The sequence below is a fragment of the Delphinus delphis genome, chromosome 9 (genome assembly GCF_949987515.2).
Source record: "Delphinus delphis chromosome 9, mDelDel1.2, whole genome shotgun sequence".
NCBI lineage: Eukaryota > Metazoa > Chordata > Mammalia > Artiodactyla > Delphinidae > Delphinus > Delphinus delphis.
This window is the reverse complement of record NC_082691.1, coordinates 20552715-20577846: the sequence shown is the minus strand read 5'-3', so window position 1 is coordinate 20577846 and position 25132 is coordinate 20552715. Positions and strand designations below refer to the sequence as shown.

General features: G+C 34.7%; 1 protein-coding gene across 3 annotated transcripts in view; it reads right to left on the bottom strand.

Annotated features, from left to right (window-relative positions):
* The window catches only part of ORC5 (origin recognition complex subunit 5), a 105611-nt gene that overhangs the window by 65291 nt on the left and 15188 nt on the right, over nucleotides 1–25132 (bottom strand). For all 3 annotated transcript variants that reach the window (XR_009520594.1, XM_060020287.1, XM_060020288.1), the window contains exons 5-12: nucleotides 23323–23434; nucleotides 17587–17717; nucleotides 14994–15042; nucleotides 14817–14907; nucleotides 11311–11363; nucleotides 8940–9052; nucleotides 7176–7223; nucleotides 1024–1134 (exon numbers count right to left, since the gene is read on the bottom strand). Coding sequence is in view for 2 of the 3 variants with exons in the window: in XM_060020287.1 (XP_059876270.1) it covers nucleotides 1024–1134; nucleotides 7176–7223; nucleotides 8940–9052; nucleotides 11311–11363; nucleotides 14817–14907; nucleotides 14994–15042; nucleotides 17587–17717; nucleotides 23323–23434 (708 nt within the window). In the remaining variant the exon portion in view is untranslated. The remainder of the gene's footprint in view (nucleotides 1–1023; nucleotides 1135–7175; nucleotides 7224–8939; nucleotides 9053–11310; nucleotides 11364–14816; nucleotides 14908–14993; nucleotides 15043–17586; nucleotides 17718–23322; nucleotides 23435–25132) is intronic.

Sequence of the window (25132 nt, the reverse complement as noted above, 5' to 3'; positions counted from 1 at the left end):
GTAACCTAATAACTCACTAGACTACTCTTCTTCAAAAATGTAATAAATGTAGACACAATTTTCTATAAAGTTGACTTATATAAAAATTATCTAACTTTAATGTCGAGCACACTGAGAACATAGCTATTTCTGGTCCCCAAAGACTTCTTTAAATGAAGAATCAAAAGTTACTATCACGCATTAGATTACAAAGTCTAATATCCATTCAGGAACCAAATTTATTTGAAGTGAATTAAAATGTAAATGCTATTATTTACATGTTTTTCAACCTAAAAACATATACATAAAATAAAATGCTCACTGAAACATCTGAGGTGACTGCTTTTCAATAAATACTAGTTACATCATTTAGTTTTTCTTCTATCCATTCATACCATGTGCTAAGTGCTGTTTTTCTGGACCATTTAAGAAATCTATTGTAACTGCATTTTTAACAAATAGGTTTTTCTTAAATGTCACCTAAAAAAAGAACGTTAGCTACTTTATAAATGTCTTATTTCCTATTTTTATGCTACTGCTGCCATCTAGTGAAAATTTTAAGAACTTAATCATTTTGGAAAATACATCATTTTTTAAAAAATGCATACTGTCAACCTGCAAAGTATATATATGAGAAATAAGAATATTATGGATTATTTTCTTATAAATACATTTCTAAATTTTTTCATTAAATTATATTTCTATATTATAATTCATCAATTTAATCATGAAGCCACTTTTTTATTTAATCAGCAAGATAATTATAATCATTTAAAAATTCCTTTATTGAGAAAAGAAAAAGACCAGAAACAACAAGTTGTTTCTGTCATCAAATTATACCTTTAAATATATGCAATTCAGTAACACCCTCGAAAATTGCATATTTGGAATTTCAATTACTTACCAAGGACGTTGTTCATTATATAGTTAAATTAGTAACATATGCTGACCAAAAATCTAAATGCCTGGAACTCTACTGATCAAATTACCTGAAGAGTTCCATAAAGGTAAAGATGATACATAATAACCAATCATTAACATTACCTGGGAGAAGATATTTGCTGTTGGAGCAACTCTGCTATCCACAATACTATATAATATTGCTAATAATCTGTCTAGTGGAAACGGTTTTGGTCCGAGGAGATGATTGCTTGTCTATAAGAAAAAAAAATCATGGATTTTCTTCTTACAGCAGAACACTCACTTTCTGTACTATAAATTCCAATAACAACATATTTACATTGTATATAGTTCCCCAAATAGGCTAATAAATCTAACTTGCAATCTCTAAAACTTTACCTGATATGATCATGATTTATCTTTCAACATTTTCTTCAAGATGTTCTGATTTACATCAACAAATATTAAAGGACTCACAAGTTATCCAGTCTAGGCCCGAACATCACCCCTATTTTGCTGTTGTAACCAGATGTTAAGTGACTTAGCCAAGTCATTTGTCAAGACAGTGTACAACCAAAACAAGGGTCTAGGCCCTAACTCCTAGACTAGAACTTACTACTAACTCCTCACCATTCCTCTTTGTGCCACTGCCTGAAAAATGTATTTGTTCAACATTAATAGTTCTAAAAAGATCAGTTATAGTAAATACTAGCTTAGAAAATGAAAGCAGTGTTTCATAGTATGTGAATAAGCTGTCAGAAACAATGTAAAATTTATTAAAAATTTTTAAGATTGTAAAATGTTCATACTTGTCTACAAAGTCAATGGTACAATTACTTGTCATTAGAAAACTGCAGTGCTCAAGGGTCTATAGATAATTAGATAATTCTATTAGATAATTTTAGTAGCAATGTAATAATTTAAGTACTCTATATGAGCAAGGGCAAATAAAATGAGAAGCTTTATTTACAAGCATGGGAATAACTATTTCTTTAAAAGAATGACTGTAAGTAAAAAAAAAAACCTACTCAGAATTACAAAATGAAGTATTTACCTCAGCTATTTATATCTAAAACATAGTTTAGAAATCATTTTCCAGGTCTCAAAGTTTATATGCTTTTCTTATTAAATACTTCAAACATTTAGAAAAGAGATCATAAATACCAATGCAACCACCCACTTTTATCACATCCAAACATTATGCAATTTGTACAAAAAAAGCATTAGATCACATTACAAACTGAAGCCCCCTTGCATCCCTCCCACATACCACTCCTCCCCTTCCCTCCCTAGAGGGAACCACCATCCAGAATCTGGTGTTTTTATCATTCTCATGACAATTTTTAAACTACTACTGCTATATATGTGTCCATAAACAATATACAGCGTTGTCTGCATAATCTAATATCTCAAATAAATGATATCATTTTGGACATAGCACTCTACCAAACTGCTTTTTTCCTTCAACATTGTTTTTGAGATTTATTCATTTTGATACATGTAGCTCTAGTCCATTTTTAAATTACCCTACAGAATTCCATTTCATGACAAATCAGTCTACCCTAAAAAATTAATCCCCATAATTCATCACAAAGAATACTGTGATGGCCAATTGTGTACATTTCTCCTTGCACACGTGTGAACTTCTCTGTGGGAATGCGAACTTCTCTGTGGGAATGCTCGATTAAAGTAGGGGGCAGAGAATGCTATGTGTTCATCAACCCTGCTTCTTCTTGAGCACATAGGAAGACTACATGTCTCAGTCTCTCCTGCAGTTAGATGGACGCCATCCGATTGAGTTCTGGCCAACAGAATATGGGTGGCAGCGATGTGAGCTACTACCAAACCTGGCCTTTCAAACCACTGGATCCTTTAGTCTTCTTTACCTTTGGTGACAACTTAAGAGGCCACCATGTTTCACTTGACATCACTATACCACCATAAAAAAGGCCCACATAACTCATATCCAACTGTGTCGTGAGCAATATATATATATATATACATATGAGCAATACATATATATATACATATGAGCAATACATAACTTTTATGTTAAGCCACTGAGGGTTAGGGAGTTTGTTTTTCACTACACCACTGTCCAATCTATCCTGATCAATGTAAAGTACGTTCACATATTAACTTTATTAGGTATGACCAACGTGCAGAACACGCAGCCTCTTATTCTTCCATATTATCACCAACACTTGGAATCATCAGACATTTTTTTAGTTTTGCCAACCTCAGAGTGTAAAATAATACCTCAGTGTTGTTTAAAGTTGCATTTCTCTCATTAGTGAATGAGGGTGATAATCATGTTACATTTGTTAGACATTTCCAGTTCCTTTTTGTATCGTTTTATCCATTTATCTACTGAATTTTTGCCTTCTTCTTATTAGTTTGTATGAGCTTTAAAAATCCTAGATACTAATCATTATCAGGTGTATGAGTTCAAGAACAGTGGTTAAACATCAAGGTAGGCTTTGGATTCAGAAGTCCTGGAATTGCATGCTGGTTCTACCACATTAACTATGTATTCTTGGGCAAGTTACTAAATTTCTCTTTAATATTCAGTTTCCTCATCTAGAAAATAAGGACAATGATAGCAACTACATTTATTAGGTCATTGTGAGAATTAAGGAAGATCATATGTGGAGTTTAACAATGTTTGGCTTATACTGCTCAACAGCTTTTATTATCATCATCATGATATACTTGTTTATATGTATTTTCTTTTCTACACAAATGCCTTGAAAACAGGAGATGTTTTATTTACCTTTTTCATCCCTAGCACTTGGGATTGTTAGTTAAATAAACGAATGGATGAAAGGATAATGAAGGAAATTGTATTAGAGGGAAGAAAGAAAAAAATAAAGGTAAATGTTGAGCTATCTAAATGGAACTGGTGTCCCTGTCCTCATTAACACTTAGAAGTGAATTGAGGTTAGTAAAAATTACCAAATTCCTGAAGTGTTGGGAATAAAGTGGGAGGCAATTCAGGCTGAGAATCACACTGTGAAATGCTGCTGACACTTTTCTGATTTTCACTTTTTATTTTGTGATTAGAAAACACATTTCCAATTTAAAATTAAAGTATTCTAGTGCCATGGAGGGCATATGACATTTATCTTCTTCACAGAACTGATTCTGTATGCTATAAATGCAAACTGGCTTCCCACCTAGAGAGAAAGCCAAAGTGTGAGAAATACCTCACTAGATTCGCTATAGCTTATTAGACAGAATGTACGAATGGAAGAAATAAGCGAAAAAAGAAACCAAATAAATGAGATAAAATGGAATGAAAACTGGTATCAAGCCAAACCAAGAAAAACAGAGATGGGAAAATAAACTTAGAGTTATAGATATTTATACCAGAAAAACTAAAACTAGGAACAATTAAAAGAAGTTTAATTGTGGGGAATGGGACTATGAGTGAGGAGAGGAAAAATGCTGCTTTTTCACATAAACTAAGTGGCAGATAATCTGGTATCACATACATGCATTAGGTGAATTGAAAAGCAAAATCTTAAAAAATGAGTGTCAACTGAGGATATACAGAGAAAAAGAATTATCAACTGAAGATACATAACAGATTTAAAACAACTGTTATGATTATTATTCGTGTGGTTTGCTTTTAATGTTTGATGCCCTAATTGAGAGCTTCATGAGAGCAGAGACAATGGTTATTTTGTTCTCCACTACGTCCATAGCATCTAGCAGAGTGCATGGCATAGAGTAAGCATTCAATAAGATTTCAAAAAGAGAAGGAACAAAAATACAAAGAAACTACTAAGCGTACACAGATTTTAGTAACTAAGCTCAGATTTTAAAATGACATGAACCAAAGACAAAAGAGGCTAACACAAAAGTCAAATCTATAAGAATAACATCAGAAGAACTAGAGCTCACCTAGACTAAAGACAACTTCACAGTGTCTTTGCTCATACGGTTCCCTCCGTCAAGACTGTCTTCCTAGACTTGTACAAATCCACTCATTCCACAAGGATGGTCTAACGTGCCAGCTCTTTCACAGTCCTCACTGATCAGCACTAATATATCTCCCTCTTCAACATCCTTAAATAATTTTCTCTGTCTAAAGAATAAGGCCTAAAATTTTTAGCTTTATGTTCATTCTTTGGTTTCCTTCTTTCATTCATTCAATTTATTCATTTGTGCAATAAACACCCACCAATTACCACCAAGTGCCGAGATAACAGAGGTGAAGAGATGGGCTTTCTTCCTTTAACTGGTGAGTAAGGAAATTCCTCGACAGTTTGGCCTCAATTGATTTTTCTCTGAAACTCACCATACGCTCCAGTCAATTTCATTATTTCTTGTATATACCCTATACTATCTTACCTCTGTTTCTTGGCTCAAATCATTTCCTCAACTAAAATGTCTTCTCCTCCCATCTTTGCATATCTAATCCTCACCATTCCTGAGTGCCCACTCAAAATGCAAGCCCTACTACACATCCTTCCCTCCCTACCTCAGCCAGAAGTACTCTCTCCTCCTACCCATCCTTTATGACCCAAAGCAGCTACATACATACGAAAGAGGGTACAAAATCAATGATCTGCCTATAGTGGAGAGCCTAATCAGAGATGTCTCAGTGAAAGGGCATACTAGAAAAGTCTTTCCATGCCAAGCAAATGGATTTGGTGAGGAAATCTGCCTGCCAAACCCTAGCTCTGTGTGAATGGGAGAAAAAAGGCTTCCCTGAGACTTTTAACTAGAAGCCAGAGCTAATGCTGATGTGGGGGCAGAATTCACAATAGCTTTGTGGTCTGCAAGTCCCCAGGCTGAGAACTGAATTTCAAATGATCCCAGGTTACCAGTGTTCACAAGTGCTTGCAGAGAAGTACGTGTAAAACCTTTCAAAGGAACACATCTCAGGCCTCAAAAATTAAAAGACTAAGTTCAGTCAACAATTAAAAATAATAAAATGTTCAGGAAACAGGACATTATGTGCCCAAATCAGCAAAAATAGAAAACGTGGAATTAGACTAACAAGGACTTCTAACACTGAAATATAAGACACAGAATATTAGTTTTTTTATGTCAAAGAAAAATATGAATAGGAAAAATATTAAAGTGATCAGATAGACTTGAAACGAACCAGTAAAACTTCTGAAGATTACACATAACATTACTGAAATTACAAAACAAATTACCCAGAATATAGCACACAGAGATGAAAGGGAATGAAGAATATAAAGACTTAAAAAACACAGATGGTAGAGTGAAAAGGTCTATCATAAGCCTAACCAGTGTCTCAGGAAAACATGTCAGAGAGAATGGAGGAGAGGCAATATTTGAAAAGTTAATGACTGAGAATTTACGAGAATTAAATAAAGGCATCATTATTCAAATTTAGGAAGCAAAACTAATGCCAAGTAAAAAGAAATTCAATCCCAGATACACTACAGAGAAACTGTAAGAAGACTAAAGTAAAAGGAGAAGAGAACTTGAAAGCAGCCAGAGAAAACAGAGGAATAACACAGGAATAAGAGACTCACAGCAGTTTTTTTTTAGCAGTAATAAAGCCAGAAGACAGTAAAATAATGTCCTCAATTCAGAAGTGTATACTGAGCAAAACTGCTTTTAACAATGAGAGTGAGAAACAAAACTCACAGCTTCTATAGTGCAAAGTTTACAGTTCTAACTTCTCTATCTTCTGCCAGGAGAAACCGCAGTGGTTAAGATGTACAAGAGAGCTGAACAGTCTAAATGCTCCTTTTGGAAATTTCAACTTGCCCCACACCCCTACCTTCAAAGTTGCTTAGTGCTTCTAATTCCTAAGCTTTTCCAGATTCCTTGGGTCAAATCAGCTTCTTTTGGGGGTTACGTTTCAGCCTTCTCTGATGTGCTCAGTCACCGACATATCTATCTACTAGTCAATTCCAAATTTTATAGATCTCTCATCTGCTTAGTCCTTATTAGTTTAACCTTTTTAATTTCTTCAATGCCATCTTTGTGGTGTTTCAAAGGGGAAAGGAGGAAACTAAGCTATATTTAATTAAAAATTCCAGGGTGACCTTTTTCATCTATTAATTCACTAGAAAAATTTTGTGAACTACCTTTTATCTCTAGAACGAGCTCACCTGAATTGTGCCTCCCCAATCACTGTATCCAACATAACAAAATACTACTACAGCATTATGATGGTACCATATCAATACAAGTAACTTCTTACATCCAAATGACTATGTAAATGCATACAATTATGCATTTATCAACTTCCTATAATATTCTAAATTTGTAAGTTTTTCCCATTAAAGAAATTACAACATAAATACCTTTTCATGTTTCTTTAGAAAGTTGGTTTTCTTGATTTTCCCATGATGCTGCAATTAAGCAAAATAATTTTTAAGATGAAAGATAGTATTCCACAAAACCAGAAAGCATAATTTGTTTAAAACATGACACACATAAGAGTAACTTATGTATCTTAGGCTTTTTTATTTTATTCTATTTATCACCTAAAACATCACCTTAAAATACCAACATATTTTAGGCTTTTTAAATCAATTTTGATTGTATACAGGATTACTTGTGCATGTAAAGAAAGAGGTTTCAAAATAAAAGTGATATTTCCTAAAAGAACTTATATTGATTTATTACAGCACATTTATTTCTATAAAAACAAAACTTCCAAAGATAAACGGGTTTTCAATTCATTCTGTAAGGCAGGCTGTCAATTCGCATAAAATTGAGAGCATTTAGTTAAGCACTTGGGATTCAATAGTAGGGAAAAAATATAGATGCAGTCCTTGCCCTCTTGAAACCAAAGACTAGTGGTAGAGATAGGCAAAAAATAAACAGACAAAAATGTATTATATTTAATAATAAATCAAACTGCATATTATTTGTTTTCAAGAAGAAATTCTAAAATGAGATTTCTCCAACTAATATACATGCAGAGAGCCTCCTGAATGTTCTGGATAATGATGTATGGAGTACATGATACTATAGTAGGAGCTTCAGAACAATAAAGGAGTTACTACCCTTAAAATCATTCCCATCTCTCGTATTTTTAACAAAACCTTAAATTTTTTTAAATGTAGAATTATTACCTAAGGTATACCTGAACTCTTCTGTGACACTACCTACTTCACCCATTCAGGCTGTGATCTTAAAGTGAGAAGTCAAAAATAAATAATTAAAGGGGGAAAAAAAAGAACAGGTGGAATTTAAGCATGTAGAGATTGGAGAGGAAGGAATTCTAGATGGAGAAACCAATGTAAACAAAAGCTTGGGGAGTTGGGAAAAACAGCTAAGTTCTGGAAACAGAAAAGTTAAGTTTGAATTTTTTTTATTAATCAGCTTGTAACTGGACTTGCTCAGGATGTGTAGCAAAATATATCTGGTTGCAAGGATAACTTTCACCCACTTGACATAATGCCTTGGTAAGAGAGTGAGTGTTATAGGGAGAACACCACACAGAGCACCCGAGTTCACTCTGGAGGAGAGTTGGTGTTTGCTTAGGTGGAAGGTGATTGAGGTAATGGCTCACGCATCCTAAAGAAACCCTTTTGGGAAGTTTAAGTGTGAGGAATGCTCCACTGATGGATAAAGTTCTGAGGGCCTCTAGATTTTCTTATCAACATTCATTTCAGGAATATTGTTTTTTGCTGTCATTTTCCGACTAATTTGTCTTTCAAAATTCAGCAAGCAATGCTACCCCCTCCATGAAGCCTTCTTTCCTCAACACTTCCCTGCAAGTTGTTTATCATATCATGCTTACTAGACACTAATACCACCCCTCTTTTTTAGCCTGTCTGCTCCAAGACTGTCCCCACCCCAAAAGTGGCACTCACTCACCCCCAATATCCTAAAGAAAGTTCTCAAATAACACTGTTGACTGGCAAAGGTAAAGTGAGAAATAAAGAATAAATGATTAAAGGAAAATAAACAAACAAAATCTTTAAAGAATGAGTCCTAAATACATATTTAGCAATCTCTTATTCTAATCTCTATCCCTTACAAATTTACAGGTGTTGAGGAATTTCAAAATATTCCCTAGATCTGCAAAAATAAAGTGAAAAAGAAATAATGATTACCTTAAGGAAAAACCTTTTGTCAGTTCTTGCTGGATTATAAGAAGCGAGGTATGCAGCAATGAGAATAAACTTAGAGTAATATGGAAGTTCCACGTGAGTATATGCAGAGAGACCTAGATAACAAAATACTTTTATGAAGGTATATAACGGGCTACCATTAGATTTTAAGTATCTCTTACCTTTTCTCACTTATCTTTTGACTTCCATACGGTACCCTCTAGTCAAAAGATTTTAAAGTGCCCTGAGCTTAAAGTGCCATGATAATGACGGTGGTGGGGAAAACATTATTGTTAATGATATGCTCTGCTCATTCTGTTAGTTTTGTTTGGCTCCGCCTCTTCTAAAGTCCTGCCCTTCAAAGCCACACTCTCCACTAAACCTTCCCTGATGCTCCCCTACCACACCAAAAGAGAAAATTTGTCTCTACTGTGAATTCCTACTTCGTGTACCTTACTTACGATCCACATAAATTTATACCTTATATAAAGAATTAATTAAACATAAGTGATATTTCTTACTAAGCTACAGTGTTCACTGAAGGAGCCAAGTCTAATGTTTTTTTGTATCCCTACAGTACCTTGTACAAATAACTGAATGAATGGATAAATAAAACAATAGAGTCAGTCAAGCAGCAATGATTTTTATGGGAAGGGAAAAAGGAATGATATTTACTGAAATATCTAGTATGTGTAAGGTGTTTACGTAATGATGACATAATGTGCTAGGTGCTTTCCTTAAGCATCTCTGAATCTCTGCAGTAACTTAAAAGTAGATATTCTTTCCATTTTAGATAAAGACACTGAGTTGGGCTCAAGGCCACATAGGCAGCAGAGCAAATTACTGCAGATTTTTTTTAAACTCTAGTATCTATTTCTTTCCATTACAACACACAACTGAAAATCACTTGTATGGTACTTCAAGCATTTAAAAACCAAAACAGGGACTTCCCTAGTGGTCCAGTGGTGAAGAATCCACCTTACAATGCAGGGGAAACAAGTTCGTTCCCTGGTCAGGGAACTAAGATCCCACATACCGCAGGGCAACTAGCCTGCGCACCACAACTACTGAGCTTGAGCGCCTCAACTAGAGAGCCTGCGTGCCACAAACTACAGAGCCCATGCACTCTGGAACCCAAGCGCCACAACTAGAGAGGAGCCCGCGCACTGAAAGATCCCACATGCCTCAATGAAGATCCCGCATTCCACAACTAATTCCTGGCACTGCCAAAAATAAATAAAATAAACAATAAATAAATCTTTAAAAATAAATAAATAAAAGTTAAAAATAAAAACCGAAATGGAATCTCAATACCACTTCATTTCATACCACTTCCCCCACTGACCCAACTAACTGGCTACTGACCCAACTTTTAAATAAGAGTATTTTAGATGGTTGCTTTACTTTTTTTAAAGTAAAAGTAAAGTTGACCCATACGGGGTGGGGGAATGTTAGGGGCACAGACACCCCTCTCCTCCACAGTAGAAAATCTGCATATAACTTTTGACTCCCAAAAAACTTAACTAGTAATAGCCTACTGTTGACTGGAAGCCTACTGATAACAGTCAATTAACACATATTTTGTATGTTATATGTATACCTACATATATATTATGCATTCATGGCATACCTAACTTTTTCTTAATTTTTCTGATATTTCTAGGCTATGCAGTTCGTCTGCCAGTTTTTTCAAATTGTTGTGTATCTCCAAAACATTTTCCAATATATTTATTGAAAAAAAATCCGTGTATAAGTGGACCCATGCAATTCAAATCTGTGTTGTTCAAGGGTCAACTGTAGTTCTGTTGGGATAAACCCAATGTAATAGTTTCTTTAAAGAAAACAAAAGCACAAAACTTTCAAAATGTAACCAAATGAAATGCATCCCCCAAACTACATTAACATAAAATTGAATTTTGTTATATAACTCATGAAATACATATATACTGAGATAAAATTAGGTATACAATTGATTGTTTTAACACAAGCATTTAAAGAAATATAAACTGCTTGGTTTTCACATGATATAACCCAACATGTAGAAACTGGTATTCAAACTTCATTTCTTCCTATTACATTGGTGTGTTGCTTAAAAGAAAATCATTAATTAAAATATCATGGTAGGGAATTCCCTGGTGGTCCAGTGGTTAGAACTTGATGCTTTCACTGCTGGGGCCCAGGTTCAATTCCTGGTCGGGGAACTAAGATCCTGCAAGCTGCGTGGTGCAGGAAAAAAAAAAATCATGGTAGCTTGCAAATTATCTTTTATAACACTACTGACTGATGCTATCTTTAATGTTAACTTAATATCTTGATTATTAGTAATCAATTAAAGAAGTGTCTCTGGTAATTGTCTCAACACTTCCTTTGATACCTTTCAGTTGTCCTGGATCTGTGTCATCTTTCTGTAGCTTTTCCCACTGTGAACTGAAAAAAAAATGAAAGAGCAATGATGGATTGAAAACATAAAATCAATGTACTGTACTTAAAACAAAGCCGTAGAAAAACTAAAACTTTTTTATTTAACAAAATACATTTAATTTCCTCATAAATAAGACAAATAACATATACATGTTCGTACCTGTACAAAATCATTTAGTGTATATTAGAACAATATAAACATATATCAATGCCCAGATGTTGAATGTTTTAAAATCTCTTTTCCTCTGATCATAATTATAAAGCTATCAAAAAGCACCAACAAATAAATAACATCACCTACCATACAATAAAACTCCCAATATTCCAGTTATCATATTAAATACAATTGTTATACACCACTTCTAAACTCCGTAACAATTTCTTAAAGTAAGTATCATTACATCAGAAAACTGAGGCCCACAGGTTAAGTTACCCAAGGACACTTAGCCAGTCAATAACACAAACTCTGCAGGCATTCTACAAGGATTCAGCTCTTAGTTCCACTACCAGGGAACAATGTTGGAGACTTTTTCATAATCTGTCCAAAGTGCTTATAAAAGCTATAAAACCAACATATATTCCCAATAACAGTTTGTTGAGTGAGCATCTAACCTTCTATAGCTTTACTCTCCTTTTCTTTATTCTGCTTAACCCAATTATTATTATTATTTTTTTATTTTTTTTGTTTTTGCGGTATGCGGGCCTCTCACTGTTGTGGCCTCTCCCGTTGCGGAGCACAGGCTCCGGAAGTGCAGGCTCAGCAGCCATGGCTCACGAGCCCAGCCGCTCTGCGGCATGTGGGATCTTCCCGGACCGGGGCACGAACCCGTGTCCCCTGCATCAGCAGGCGGACTGTCAACCACTGCGCCACCAGGGAAGCCCTGCTTATCCCAATTATTTAATCTCAATTAGAAAATATGAAATATGTGATGATTATTATTCTTTAATTTAGTAAAAATTTTATTATACACAGGTGAATGGAGGTTGGGGGTAGCAGGGAAAACAGCTGAGTCATTTACTGTGAAGAAACTTCAAATGGACCAGGAGATATCACCAGGCTTAGAATGCCATTTCTCTACTACACTACTGGAGAGTCTCACTGGTCCTTTATGTCACAGTGTTACAAAAAGGTAACTAAGGGCATTATATATGCTATTATTATAAAGGAACAAAAATGCAAACTGCCCTAAATACCAAAATTTTTTTCAAAAAGACAAAGAAAATAACCACATAGGAAATTCTGCAAATTAATACAACAGTTAATAAAACATATATATTTCCTATCAATAAATATAAATGGGTGTACCCCATTAAAGAAAAAGGTTTTCAGAATGCCTCGGTAAGGCAGGAGGTCAAATTAGCAATGCTTATTTCTGTGTTCTATACCTTTCTGTGAAAGAAACATACTAAAGATTATATATTAATTGCATATATAAAGATGTTATGTTACATATGCATACTTGTAAAAGAAAATGAGTACAAATCAGAAATTATATAGGTGGTTAGGAAAAGAATGAAAGGAATAATGGGGTGTGAGACTTCCTTGAGTATTTTTTAATAGTTTTAGGTTCTGAATTATTCTGACACCCTCTTTTACCTGCACAGCAAACAATGAGTTGATTCTACTTTGCCCTTTCTCTTTCTCTTCTTCTCCCATTTTTTAACTTTGTAACTGTGTTATTCCCATCCTTGCATAGTATGTAACATATACATAGTGTTCTTCTATCCTCATTCCCATCTTTTCGTTTTGAGCTAAAATTAATCAAATTTGGTGCTCATCATTCCTTTTGCTAAAGTTTCCCCAGTCATCTCCACTGCACCAGCACTGTCACTAGCAGACTCTTCAGGAAGTGTTTATGAGTATAGTGTTCCCTGAGTTCTCACATGTTTAAAACTGTTTTTCTATAGCCACGATACCGGCATGATAAGTTGGCTAGATATAAAATTCCTTGGCTTACACATCCCCTCTCAAGTTTCTTGAAAATGTTGCTCACTTGTTGTCTTGCTTTATTATAGATTCACTTTCCTTTGTAAGTGACATATTTTTGCCTTAATTTCCACCCCTTGCTTCATTCTTCACCACCAAGCCTCCAGGAGATGCCATGTCCTTCCAAATCACCTCTCCATCTCCCCTCAAAAACAGTACTTTCCCAAATCTGCCTTGTTAATTCTTGTCTACATACTCTTGAAACACTTCCTTTTGATTCTTCAGTAGCCAGTGCTCTAATCCTTCGGGTCTCACTTGTTCTCAGTATTATCCCACTCAGGGTTGGACTCTCTTTCTGGAGGTGATTCATTTGTATTTCATCACTACAAGTCGACCCCATCCCCTGTCCCCACTGTCCTCTCCTCTTTTCCTTATAGTCTTTGCTTAACTTTTCACTTCAGCATAAGCCCCAGGGTTGCTTTGCTGGCTTCAGTTATTTATTTCACTATTTACATATAAACTGAAGTTTACAGTCAGCTCTGTAGACTCCTAGTCATATTGCAGGCAAGGGTTATGAGTGATTTTATTTGCTTTCCTTACTGACCTTGTGGAGAGAACTTGATTTAGGTGGCCAACACTATCCTATGGGAAACTGGAAGTCCTTCTATTACTATGTAAGAGTCACTTTAACAAGTATCCAAATTTTTCTACCTTTAAAAGATCAGATCACAAGCTTTTCTATTCTGTGACTTCCAAACATTCTCATTAATTATTAAAAAGAGAATAATAATATCTTTGTAATGTTTCTACTTATTTAGAAACTATTATATTCTTATAATCAGCTAATTAAATCAAGCACAAAGTATAGAATAAGGTATTCATTAAAGAAAAATGATAACAAAATTGATTAGAAAGTGAAAAAAGACAAAAGCGTTGATGTTTTTAAACTTCCTATGTTGCTTTGTAATGTAGGCTAAACCTAACACCTATAAGGAACTTTATTATTCACAAATCATCTTCACATATATTATTGAAATCTTTTAAGGACTGTTAGAAGAGGGATCCGAGGTCTAGAGGTTTTAGGTGAATTGCTAAGACCTCATAAGGCAGAAAACAGCTAAGCTGGAAATCAGAACTATGTTCTCACTACTCTATGTCTGTGCAACCATGTCTCCTAAGCAGCTTCATTACTATGAAAGTCTAATAACAGACAAATGTAGACTTATGACTTGACTTATACGTTTCTTTAATAATCAATTTCTTATTATACCATTCAAATATCTAACATAAATATAAAAAACAAAGCTGAAACTGATTTTCCTGTAGCTTTCCAGATTTAAAAAAATTAGCAATTATTAGAAATACGCCTTGTGTAACATACTGGCTAAAAATTGTCTGTCCTTCCCAAAATAATAAGAAATGATTCAAATCACAAGAGTTTTTGCCCAATGTGAAGAAGGTAAAGGAAAACATGTACATTTTAGTGAATATCCCAAATATAGAAAAAATACATATACTAAATAGAAAATTACCTTGATATTTCCCTGAGATAAACAGTTTGCATGGCTTTTTTCAAATGAGGTTCAATATTTCTCCAGAGTTTGCGAGTATCACGTTCACTTGCTACTCCAAAGAGAGAAAATTTCAATAATTTAGAATTACAGAAACTTTTTTCAAAAGAAATATTATTATAGTAAAATTATAGTTACCTTCTCCTTTAACAACAGGTTCACAATATTTAGGAAAATTAAGTACTGCCTATAAACAAGGAAAAAAAAGAGAAAAAAGCACTTATCTACCACAATTAAATATTATTTTTCAAGTAAAAATTTTATTAGAATTCAGGCAATTTTATTTCAATATAATTGGCTCAAGTAAAATGTTATTATAGTTTATTACTACAACAAAACCACAATTATCAATAACAACAGTAAAACAATATGCAAAATATTCCTTAACTGGCTAAATCCTGCCTAATGTATCAGCCTCTAAATATAAAGAAATATAACAATTCCCAAAGCAAATTTAAAAGCACATACATAGGGGCTTCCCTGGTGGCACAGTGGTTAAGAATCTGCCTGCCAATGCAGGGGACACAGCTTCGAGCCCTGGTCTGGGAAGATCCCACGTGCCATGGAGCAACTAAGCCTGTGTGCCACAACTACTGAGCCTGCACTCTAGACCCTGCGAGCCACTACTGAGCCCACGCGCCTAGAGCCTGCGCTCTGCAACAAGAGAAGCCACCGCAATGAGAAGCCCGTGCACCACAATAAAGAGTAGCCCCTGCTCGCCACAACTAGAGAAAGCCTGCGTGCAGCAACGAAGACCCAACGCAGCCAAAAATAAATAAATAAATTTATTATATTAAAAAAAGCACATACATAGAAAAGATGCCTAAAAAGAATATTCTGCAGATGATTTATTAAACTCTTAAGAAATATGCCACTTACAAACTTTAAAACAAATAATAATATCCATTTGAAGGAAAAAAGACAACATATATTATCCTATGTTCTACATACTCAGAAAAATAGAACACTATACTATTTTTTCTCCAATGCTTAAAGATCATTTCTTATATTTATTAGTATTACTAGTAGTAGTAAAGACTTAAACCATACTTCAAGCTTCAAGTTTATGAATATGATGTAACAACATAAAAAGCTGTAACCTCATCCCTAAATAAAATCATTCCTCAGTGAAACCCAAAGGACTTTATAAAAACCATGTTTAAATTTCACATTTTCTTTTCCTACTAATAGTTTCTCTAAATAATTCCTCCTTCTTGCACTTTATAATCTACTTTGAAATGGCTGCCAGCACAGATTCCCACAGGTTTCAAGGACATCAGTGCTAAGGAGTAGAAGCTACAAGTTATTTCCCAGGAAGGACAATGGATGAGTATTTGCTCCTGACTCCATCTCACACGGAGACCGTGCACTGACCCTCGCTCCTCTCTGTAAGCCCCCCTGTTGTCATTTCCCTTGGGCACCAGGAGTCTCAGACATTCAACTTCCAGAGAGATGTTAGTGATGAGCTTGAACTAGAACAGCTTGTCTTCTGTTTTTTTCCCTACTCAGAAGATGCTTGAAACGTACAACTAAATCAGAAGAGGTCTAAAGTTTAAAAGTTCCAAAAACATACTAAATGTGAACAATTTTAAATGGTCATTTTCTCCTACATTCTATCTCAAATACACACTGAATCCCTTTAAGTAATACTTTTCAGACTGAAGAAAAGAGCAAAGCAAAGAAAATGTACCAAGAGATGTAGAATCTGTTCCTTTGAAAGCAACTGTTTTCTAGCCTTAGATATATTACCATTTTCTGTTACATGGAGATAAGACCTTAAGTATTAATAAAAGGTTCTAAAAGTGAAACCAGATATTCTTGCCTCCTCCTTTTCAGATCCCCACAACTAAAGTAGAAAGGTAAAAATTAAATAAAATATGAAAATTAAAGTAAATACAATTATTTTCCAAACTGCCTATGAAGTGTAAACAGCTATTCTAATGTTTTTAACAACTTTTTTTTTTTTTTTTTTTTGAGGTACGCGGGCCTCTCACTGCTGTGGCCTCTCCCGTTGTGGAGCACAGGCTCCAGAAGTGCAGGCTCAGCGGCCATGGCTCGTGGGCCCAGCCGCTCCGTGGCATGTGGGATCTTCCCAGACCGGGGCATGAACCCGTGTCCCCTGCATCCGCAGGCGGACTCTCAGCCACTGCGCCACCAGGGAAGCCCTTAAAAACTTTTTAAAGTAATCTTTTATATAACTATTCAAAGTAATCCTTTATATAAATATTCAAAGTAATCCTTTATATAAAGATTACTAACTCAAGGTCAGTGGCTAATGAAACACCTATATAAAGCTTCTGACAATATTCAAATTCATCTAGATTCCAGACCACTATCAATACATACATTAACCTGAAACAATCTGTTACAAAAAATTAACAAAAAGATATAAAATTGCTTATTAAGTTTTCACACCACCTTTCTGTTAATCTTCATTTTAATTTTAATAAAGTTAAACATTTTCTGCAATTAAAGAAAAGAGAAAGGAGGAAATTTAAAAAACACTCCTAACGACGTATGAAAAGAAACAACTAAAAAGACAAAGGTTTCTGATCAGGTCAAAGTTTGTACTAACCCACTGACTTCTACATTCTTAGGGTGTATTTGCTCCCAAAGGCCATATCCAAATTTCCAGAATAAATTTTCAGCTTCTAGCCTATCTCACACCCTTTCTTCATGGAAAAATATTAAAAGATGTACTTTTTTTTTTTTAAGCAAAATGAGCACGGACCAGATGCCGGAGCTCCTTCAAATCTCGACAGACGGTGTAGAAAACTCCAAGAAGAATGTTAATGTAGGCAGCATAGAAATCAGCCGAATACTCTGGAGGATGATCATGGGATAGAATCTTTTGAAGGTTACCTGTTCACAGGACACAAATGAACAGAAATGACTGACCCATCACCCTAGTTATATCTTCTAGCATTTTATAACAAAGGTTTAAACAATAAATACACAGGCTCAGCAATTATTAGGAACAATGAAACAGTTACAAGATTAGAATGCAAAAGTAATACAAGTTTTGAAACTGAGGTAAAAGAATTATGAACCTAACATTCTAAGAAAAATTACTAAATTTTACTCAAGACAAATACGAAGCAATGACATCTAAAGAAAAACACAAGAACCTTATAACAGGCAACATGAATATCAAGGGCAAAAAAATAGTATGGATTCCACTTATTTTTCTAACAATTAAGTAAATCAACTAGATAAAAATAAGCGGTACTACATAAACTACTACCAAACTGGAAAATGCTCATTTTTTGTAAAATGAAAAGAACTCATGATTTTTTTAATGAAAATCTTCATCTTTACTATGTCATTCCATTTTTATAAAATGTGTTTTCTTCCTACAACTTTGGTGTCTTTATTTCTCTTCTACCTTAAACTCCTTATACAGTATCACATGTTTAGAGTCCTAAACTTATATTTTATCCTGCTAGAAATATATTGTAGAAGCACAGTTAAAACTAAAAAGAAACCACCTATTATTCAAAATTTCCCGGTTATAGCACATAAATCAGTCATTCACTCATTCCTTATTGCAATTCCCTCTGACTTCTTGATGCAATGGTCTCTTTTAGACTTCTCAGTGAAGAGCTCTTTGAACATGACTAGTACTTTAAGCCCAGTTCCATAGGATTCAAGACTTTCACAATACTTACAAGTGAAAATTCTCATGGGATGTTCTGATCGTGTCAATTTCCTGTTGTCTAAGAATCCCTTTAAGTGAGTATTTTTACCATGGATACTCTCCCATTTACCATCAGCCTTTGATTTTAACTACTGTCTTATTCCTCACAGTCAGTTAGATATAGGTACATAACAATAGATATGGCCTATCAACAGATACTAATATACAGAAATTTAGAAACAGCTACATTAATGGGATCTTTTAAACAGGGCAGTTGGCCAAAACCAAAAAAACAAATAAACAAACAAGGGCCCAAAAAACATTTCAAAGCCTATTCTCATGCCTAGAATGTTATCCTGAAGGAATTTCAGATAGAGACTGTTACTAGATCTGTATTTTAATATCACAACCACTGAAAAAAAATACACAAAGTCCAAAACTTGACTTTGGAATCTATGTATTTTTACATGTAATACGAGTTTTAAATTTAATGTTACTAAGCTTTTTAAAACAAATATTTGATACACTAAAAATTTCTGAAGGTGCCTTAAAACTTGGAGATAAAGATATTTATATATTGTGTTGGCCAAAAAGTTTGTTTGGGTTTTCCATAACATGTTACGGAAAAACCCAGAAAACCCCGAAAGAACTTTTTGGCCAATCCAATAAAAGCTGACAAATAACTGGATAGATGAAAGAAAGAAGGGAGGGAGACAAGGAAGAAAGGGATCAACGGTCAGACAGACAAACATACATAGGCAAAAAGGTGGTCTCTAAATGCATGGATGAGGAAACCTGGAAACCAGTTAAGTCTCCAGCTTAGACTGCACTCCTAAGCTCCTCCTGACTCTCTTCTTGGTATCCCTTCCAGGTGACACTCAGTACCTCCTAAGAGAGTTGATTATATATGACCACTGGCCCACTTCAGTTCTGACTAAAGTCTTCTAAGAATTAGAACTCTCACTGGGTTGCAACAAAAGTAGAACAGCTGCTTAGTTATACAGGCTACAGACAAATTCTCAGAGTACAACTCAACATTAAGGAAGCCATACCAGCTCTAACAGTCAAACTTACTAAAAATCCCATCTCTAACAGAAAGCTGAAAGCAGTGTACTAGCAGGTAATAAATCAAGGGAAGGAGAAAGCACTTGATGGGTCCCCTGCTGTATTAAAATTTCACTATCAAAATACGGTCTAACACACCAAGAACCATTTCTAACATGAGGGACTTCTGAGGGACTTCTGCTGCCAGTCATGAGGGAGTAAGAGGGTCCAGAAATACTCTCCTATAAATAACTAAGAACTGGACAAAATATAGAAAACAATTATTTTCAGACATCAAACAACAGGCAACAAAGGACTGTGATACATGAGAAAAGTGAAATGAGGTGAGTCTTACCATCAGCCAGGCTTTCTAACTAGAGGTAATTTTAGAACTGTCGTACAGGAGAGTTCCAAAAGGAGCCCATTAATCTCAGTGAGTTGATAAGACACAGATCAGAGAAGAGAGAGCTAAGGTAGCTAGAATGTGCAGGGTAGAATACATGAGAAAAGGAAGCTATGCAGAGAAAGAGCCCCAGAAATCTGCCTAGATGTTGCCCTTGGTTCTTAGCTGAATAACAGTACTTATATGCATAGAGTAAAACCTCAAAAGGACAAGCAAGAACACCTTCTGGGGAAAAAACAATTACTGGAGAGCTGTTAAGTCAACCAATTTCCAGAGTTCAGACAGGGCTATAAACTGTTCAATTTGCCACCAGTAAGAATGGAGAAACTATACTAAATACATGGGGCATTCAGCAGAGAACCCAAAAGGACTATATCTTAGAAGTAGAGCTAAAATTAGCCCTGGAATCAAGGCTACTCTAGACCCTCTCTCCAAAAGAGCTTAAAAATAATCTCAAAAGGGTCACATGTACCTTCAAGTGATTTAAATGCTTAACTAGAAAAGAAGTCCAACATGCAACAAAAAACTTAATACCTGTCATTCAATCAAAAATTACTAAACTCATGTGAAAGTATAATGGATACCCATAATAGAGAAAAATTAGTCAATAGAAACATCCCCACAACGAAAGAGGTAGTAGAATTAGTAGACAAGAACATTAAAACAACTAATATAAACATGCTCATATGCTCAAGAATATAACGGAAAACAAAAGCATCATAAAATTGGTAATGAAAATTCCACTGGGTTGGATTAACTGCAAATTAGACACTTGTAGATAAAAAGGTCACTGAACCTGAAGACACAGAAACAAAAGCTATCCCAAGTAAAACACTGAGGACAAAAAATGATGTAAAATTTAAATAAATAAATAAGAGATTCAGCAGGACAGTATCACGAGGTCTAACATTCATGTAACGTGGTCCCAGAAAAAGGTGTGGGGAGCAGAGTCGGGGGGAACAACAGGACACAGATAAAATATTTTTAGAAATAATGGCTGAAACTTTTCCAAAGTTAAAACTATACACTCACATATCCAAAAAGCTCAACAAATCTCCAGCAGGATAAACAATAAAAGATATTTTCCACCTTGCCTTTTTATTTCTGTAAAGCCCAAATAGTAATATATTATAAGGTTTATAATAAATGTATATGTTAAATGTAGGACAAAAATAGCACTAAGGTTGTGAGGTGGGAAATTTTAAGTCATTGAGATTTTCAGATTGTTAACTAGAGAATAACTTAACTTATTCCGATTGATTCAATAACTAAACCAAAAACCTGATCAACTGCACTATAATCCACCTGAAGAAAAAAAAACAAAGCATTACCAAAAGATGAGCAGTCTGCGTGTGGGAAAGGGAAAACAAGAAATCCAAATTAGGGCCCTAGTGATACTGCTAAGAGGAAAGAGTGCCCTGAACATCAGATACCATATTTCTACAGATGACATATGTACCAAGTTATGATTGGATGACTTAGACACTAAGATTATCCTTTTGCCCTGGTTCCATGCTTACTTATTCTGACTATAATTTGGCTTATCAATTAATGCTTCCTTTTTGAACGTATTTTTGTATGATTATGATGCTTCTGAATTATTTTAAAAAAACCTGATATGTTAAAGGCTCTAAAATTTAATAATCAGATGAACTTGGCTCCACATTATACACTTTTCAAAAATCTATTAGCTTAGGGCTTCCCTGGTGGCTCAGTGGTTAAGAATCCGCCTGCCAATGCAGGGGACATGGGTTCAAGCCCTGGTCAGGGAAGATCCCACATGCTGCAGAGCAACGAAGCCAGTGCACCACAACTACTGAGCCTGTGCTCTAAAGCCATGAGGCACAACTACTAAGCCTGCATGCCACAACTACTGAAGCCCACGCACTGCAACGAAGAGTAGCCCCCACTCGCCGCAACTAGAGAAAGCCCGCGCCCAGCAACAAAGAAAACACAGCCAAAAATAAATAAATAAATTTATTTTTAAAAAAATCTATTAGGGCTTCCCTAGTGGCGCAGTGGTTGAGAGTCTGCCTGCCAGTGCAGGGGACACGGGTTCGTGCCCCGGTCCGGGAAGATCCCACATGCCGCGGAGCGGCTGGGCCCGTGAGCCATGGCCTCGGAGCCTGTGTGTCCGGAGCCTGTGCTCCGCAACGGGAGAGGCCACGACAGTGAGAGGCCCGCGTACCGCAAAAAAAAAAAAAAAAAAAAAAAAAAAAAATCTATTAGCTTACACTTTCTAAAATTAGCACGGTCACTTTAATTATTTAATTATGTCCTCAAATTCTCTCCATCTCTGCTGCTTTGTATCCTTATTTTTATAAAATTTAATCAAATTCTACAATTCATTATAGCATACTTTAATTTCAACTTCACTTGAATACCAGCATTTTTTAATAATTTTTCACTAAAATGGGTCATGAAAAACTTTAACATCTAATGGTCACAAGAGAAGTACAAAGAAATTCTTTTTATGAAATCCTTTGATTTATTCATTTTCTTCCTACCCTTTTCTCTTCTCCTTGTGATTTTTCATATAAGAGGAGCTATTAAAAATTTAAGGGTTCCCTTCATCTGTTTTGGTTTCCTTTTTGTTATCTCAATTATCAAAGGCAGGAGGTGTTACCTGATCACTGTTCTTGTGAAAACAGACAAAAATGTGTTGATCTTAATAATGAATGTTTGTAGCTGATCAGTTCACAGGGATAGTGTTTCAAGGTCAAGGAATGTTATTTTTTCATAGCCTCTAGTCATCTTATGCTTCAGTTATGATCTTTGAATCTGAACTATCATATTTGCACAGTAACAGCACAGTATTAATCTACAAAGCTACTCAGCAACAAAAAAACTATTGTATTCTTCCAAAGATAAAAATTATTAGGATCTATGAAATTTAAGATTAAACACAAACCAAAAAGAAACAAGAAACACAAGGGCTAGCACAGTTGCTACTGTAAGAGTTACAGTAATGAATAATGAGATTTATAAAATCAAAAGATACATTCCACATAGTACTTAACTCAAGTACATGGTATATAAAGATTTCAGTACAATTTTAATGTGCTTTGCCAATCTAAACAACTCACTTGTACGGATGTAATAATCCCACTTATATATACATCTTACTGTAGTGACTAAAAAAATGTGAAAATACACCTTTATTTACAAATATGTGAGAACTGCTCTTTCAAAAAAACGTTAATTATACAAGAACAACCTCTGTAAGGGCAGAAATATAAATAATATTTTATTTAAGATTGGCAGCAGACCATAATAGATTAAAACATCCAAGTATTCCCATTTGAACATGCTAGCTTAATCTTTCAAACAACAAAAACTATTTTACTGAATATCATTTATCAAAACAATGTTTTCAAATTTACCTATGCTATAATCAGGAAAATACAAGACAAATGGCTCAAAGCATCCAGTATTTGGACGAAACTTTTCCCAAACAATCTCGCTGAGAAAAATAACAGTCACATTTCTGTCAGTCTGTAAAAGAGAGATAAATAAAAGTAACTTTGCATTAAAAAATCTTAATCAGAACACTAATTCCATTTGAATTTTTCTTTCAAAAGAAATCCAGCAAAGTTCCAACATATAACAAATTATTTGCATACTAATAAGCCATATTTAGAAAACCCAATCAAGGAGCTCATCCTTGTATGCAAATTTTCAAACATAATTACTTAGAATTTCCATAAAACTTTTAGGTTAATCGACAATTCAGTTACCCATGAATACTAGGACAGTCACACAACGACTAATTTTATAGAAATTAAGAAACACATCTGCTTGAACGATTAAGACAAGAACTTTTTATGGAAATTTTCAAAGAAATCACATGCTTTACATCAATAAACCAAAAAAGACAAAACTTAACATCTCTCGTGATTAAAACGGCTATAGTACCCAGAGGAAAAAAAATATCAGTTGCATATTTTAATGTATATTCAAGATGTTGAGTATACATTAAAAACACAAACAAGTGTGAGTATCCAAAATACCAGTGTTAAGTAAACAGAAAACTTTTGAAATATATGTAGAAATTATAATTAGTATTCCAAAAATAACATTAAGAAAACAAGCTCAATGTGTATGTTATCCTTCTACAGAGTGGCCACAAATGCTAATTCTAATGGTAGAATTTATCTATAGACACCTGGCATTCTCAACACAAATTTTAATATTCCCATGTTCTTTTGGACCTCTCCCAAGTTGACAAAACAAGACATATTTGTTTTGTTCTATAACTATTCTTAGGACCCAGTCTCATACATAAATTACACTATACTTTGATGGTGATTTACTATTTATTGATTTCTAACTTATGTGTAACCTTATATTCCAATTTTCATTATTTAGAGAAATATACTTCTGGCTAACAAAGATAGCTGAGTTCAATAAATTAATAACTCCACAGAAAATGTAGCATCTTTACGAAAGAAAGGAAAAGATTTTTACTTTCAAATGCTTTTTGTCTATTAATTTTTAAGAATCCTTCAATTCATTTCCACAGGGATAAAAAAGTATGCTCTAAACACAATCTTGATTACAAAGCATTGAGTTGTTTTTGCTTTAAAATATGATTACCCAAAGGAATTTTATAAAGTCTGTTAAAAAAAATACTGAGAGGTTAAAAAAAATAGAGGCATTTATCAGTCTAAAAGGATTTTAAGGACTTCCCTGGTGGCTGAGTGGTTAAGAATCCACCTGCAGAGGACACGGTTTCGATCCCTGGTCCATGAAGATCCCACATGCCGCTGAGCAACTAAACCTGTGTGCCACAACTACTGAGCCTGCACTCTAAAGTCTGTGAGCCATAACTACTGAGCCCACACACCACAACTAATGAGCCCGCGTACTGCAACTACTGAAGCCCACGCACCTAGAGCCCATGCTCTGCAGCAAGAGAAGCCACCACAGTGAGAAGCATGCACACCGCAACGAAGAGTAGCCCCCGCTCGCCACAATTAGAGAAAGCCCACACGCAGCCACAAAGACCCAACACAGCCAAAAAAACAAAAAAAAGTATATTAATAATAAATTAAAATATATATATTACAAAATAAATAAATAAAAGGATTTTAAGTTGGGTAATGTTCTCATCTGTTCATCTGGAAGTACTTTCAGTGTACAGTGATATCTATCATAATTTAAACTTCATTTTAGTCTGGTAAGTAATATAAA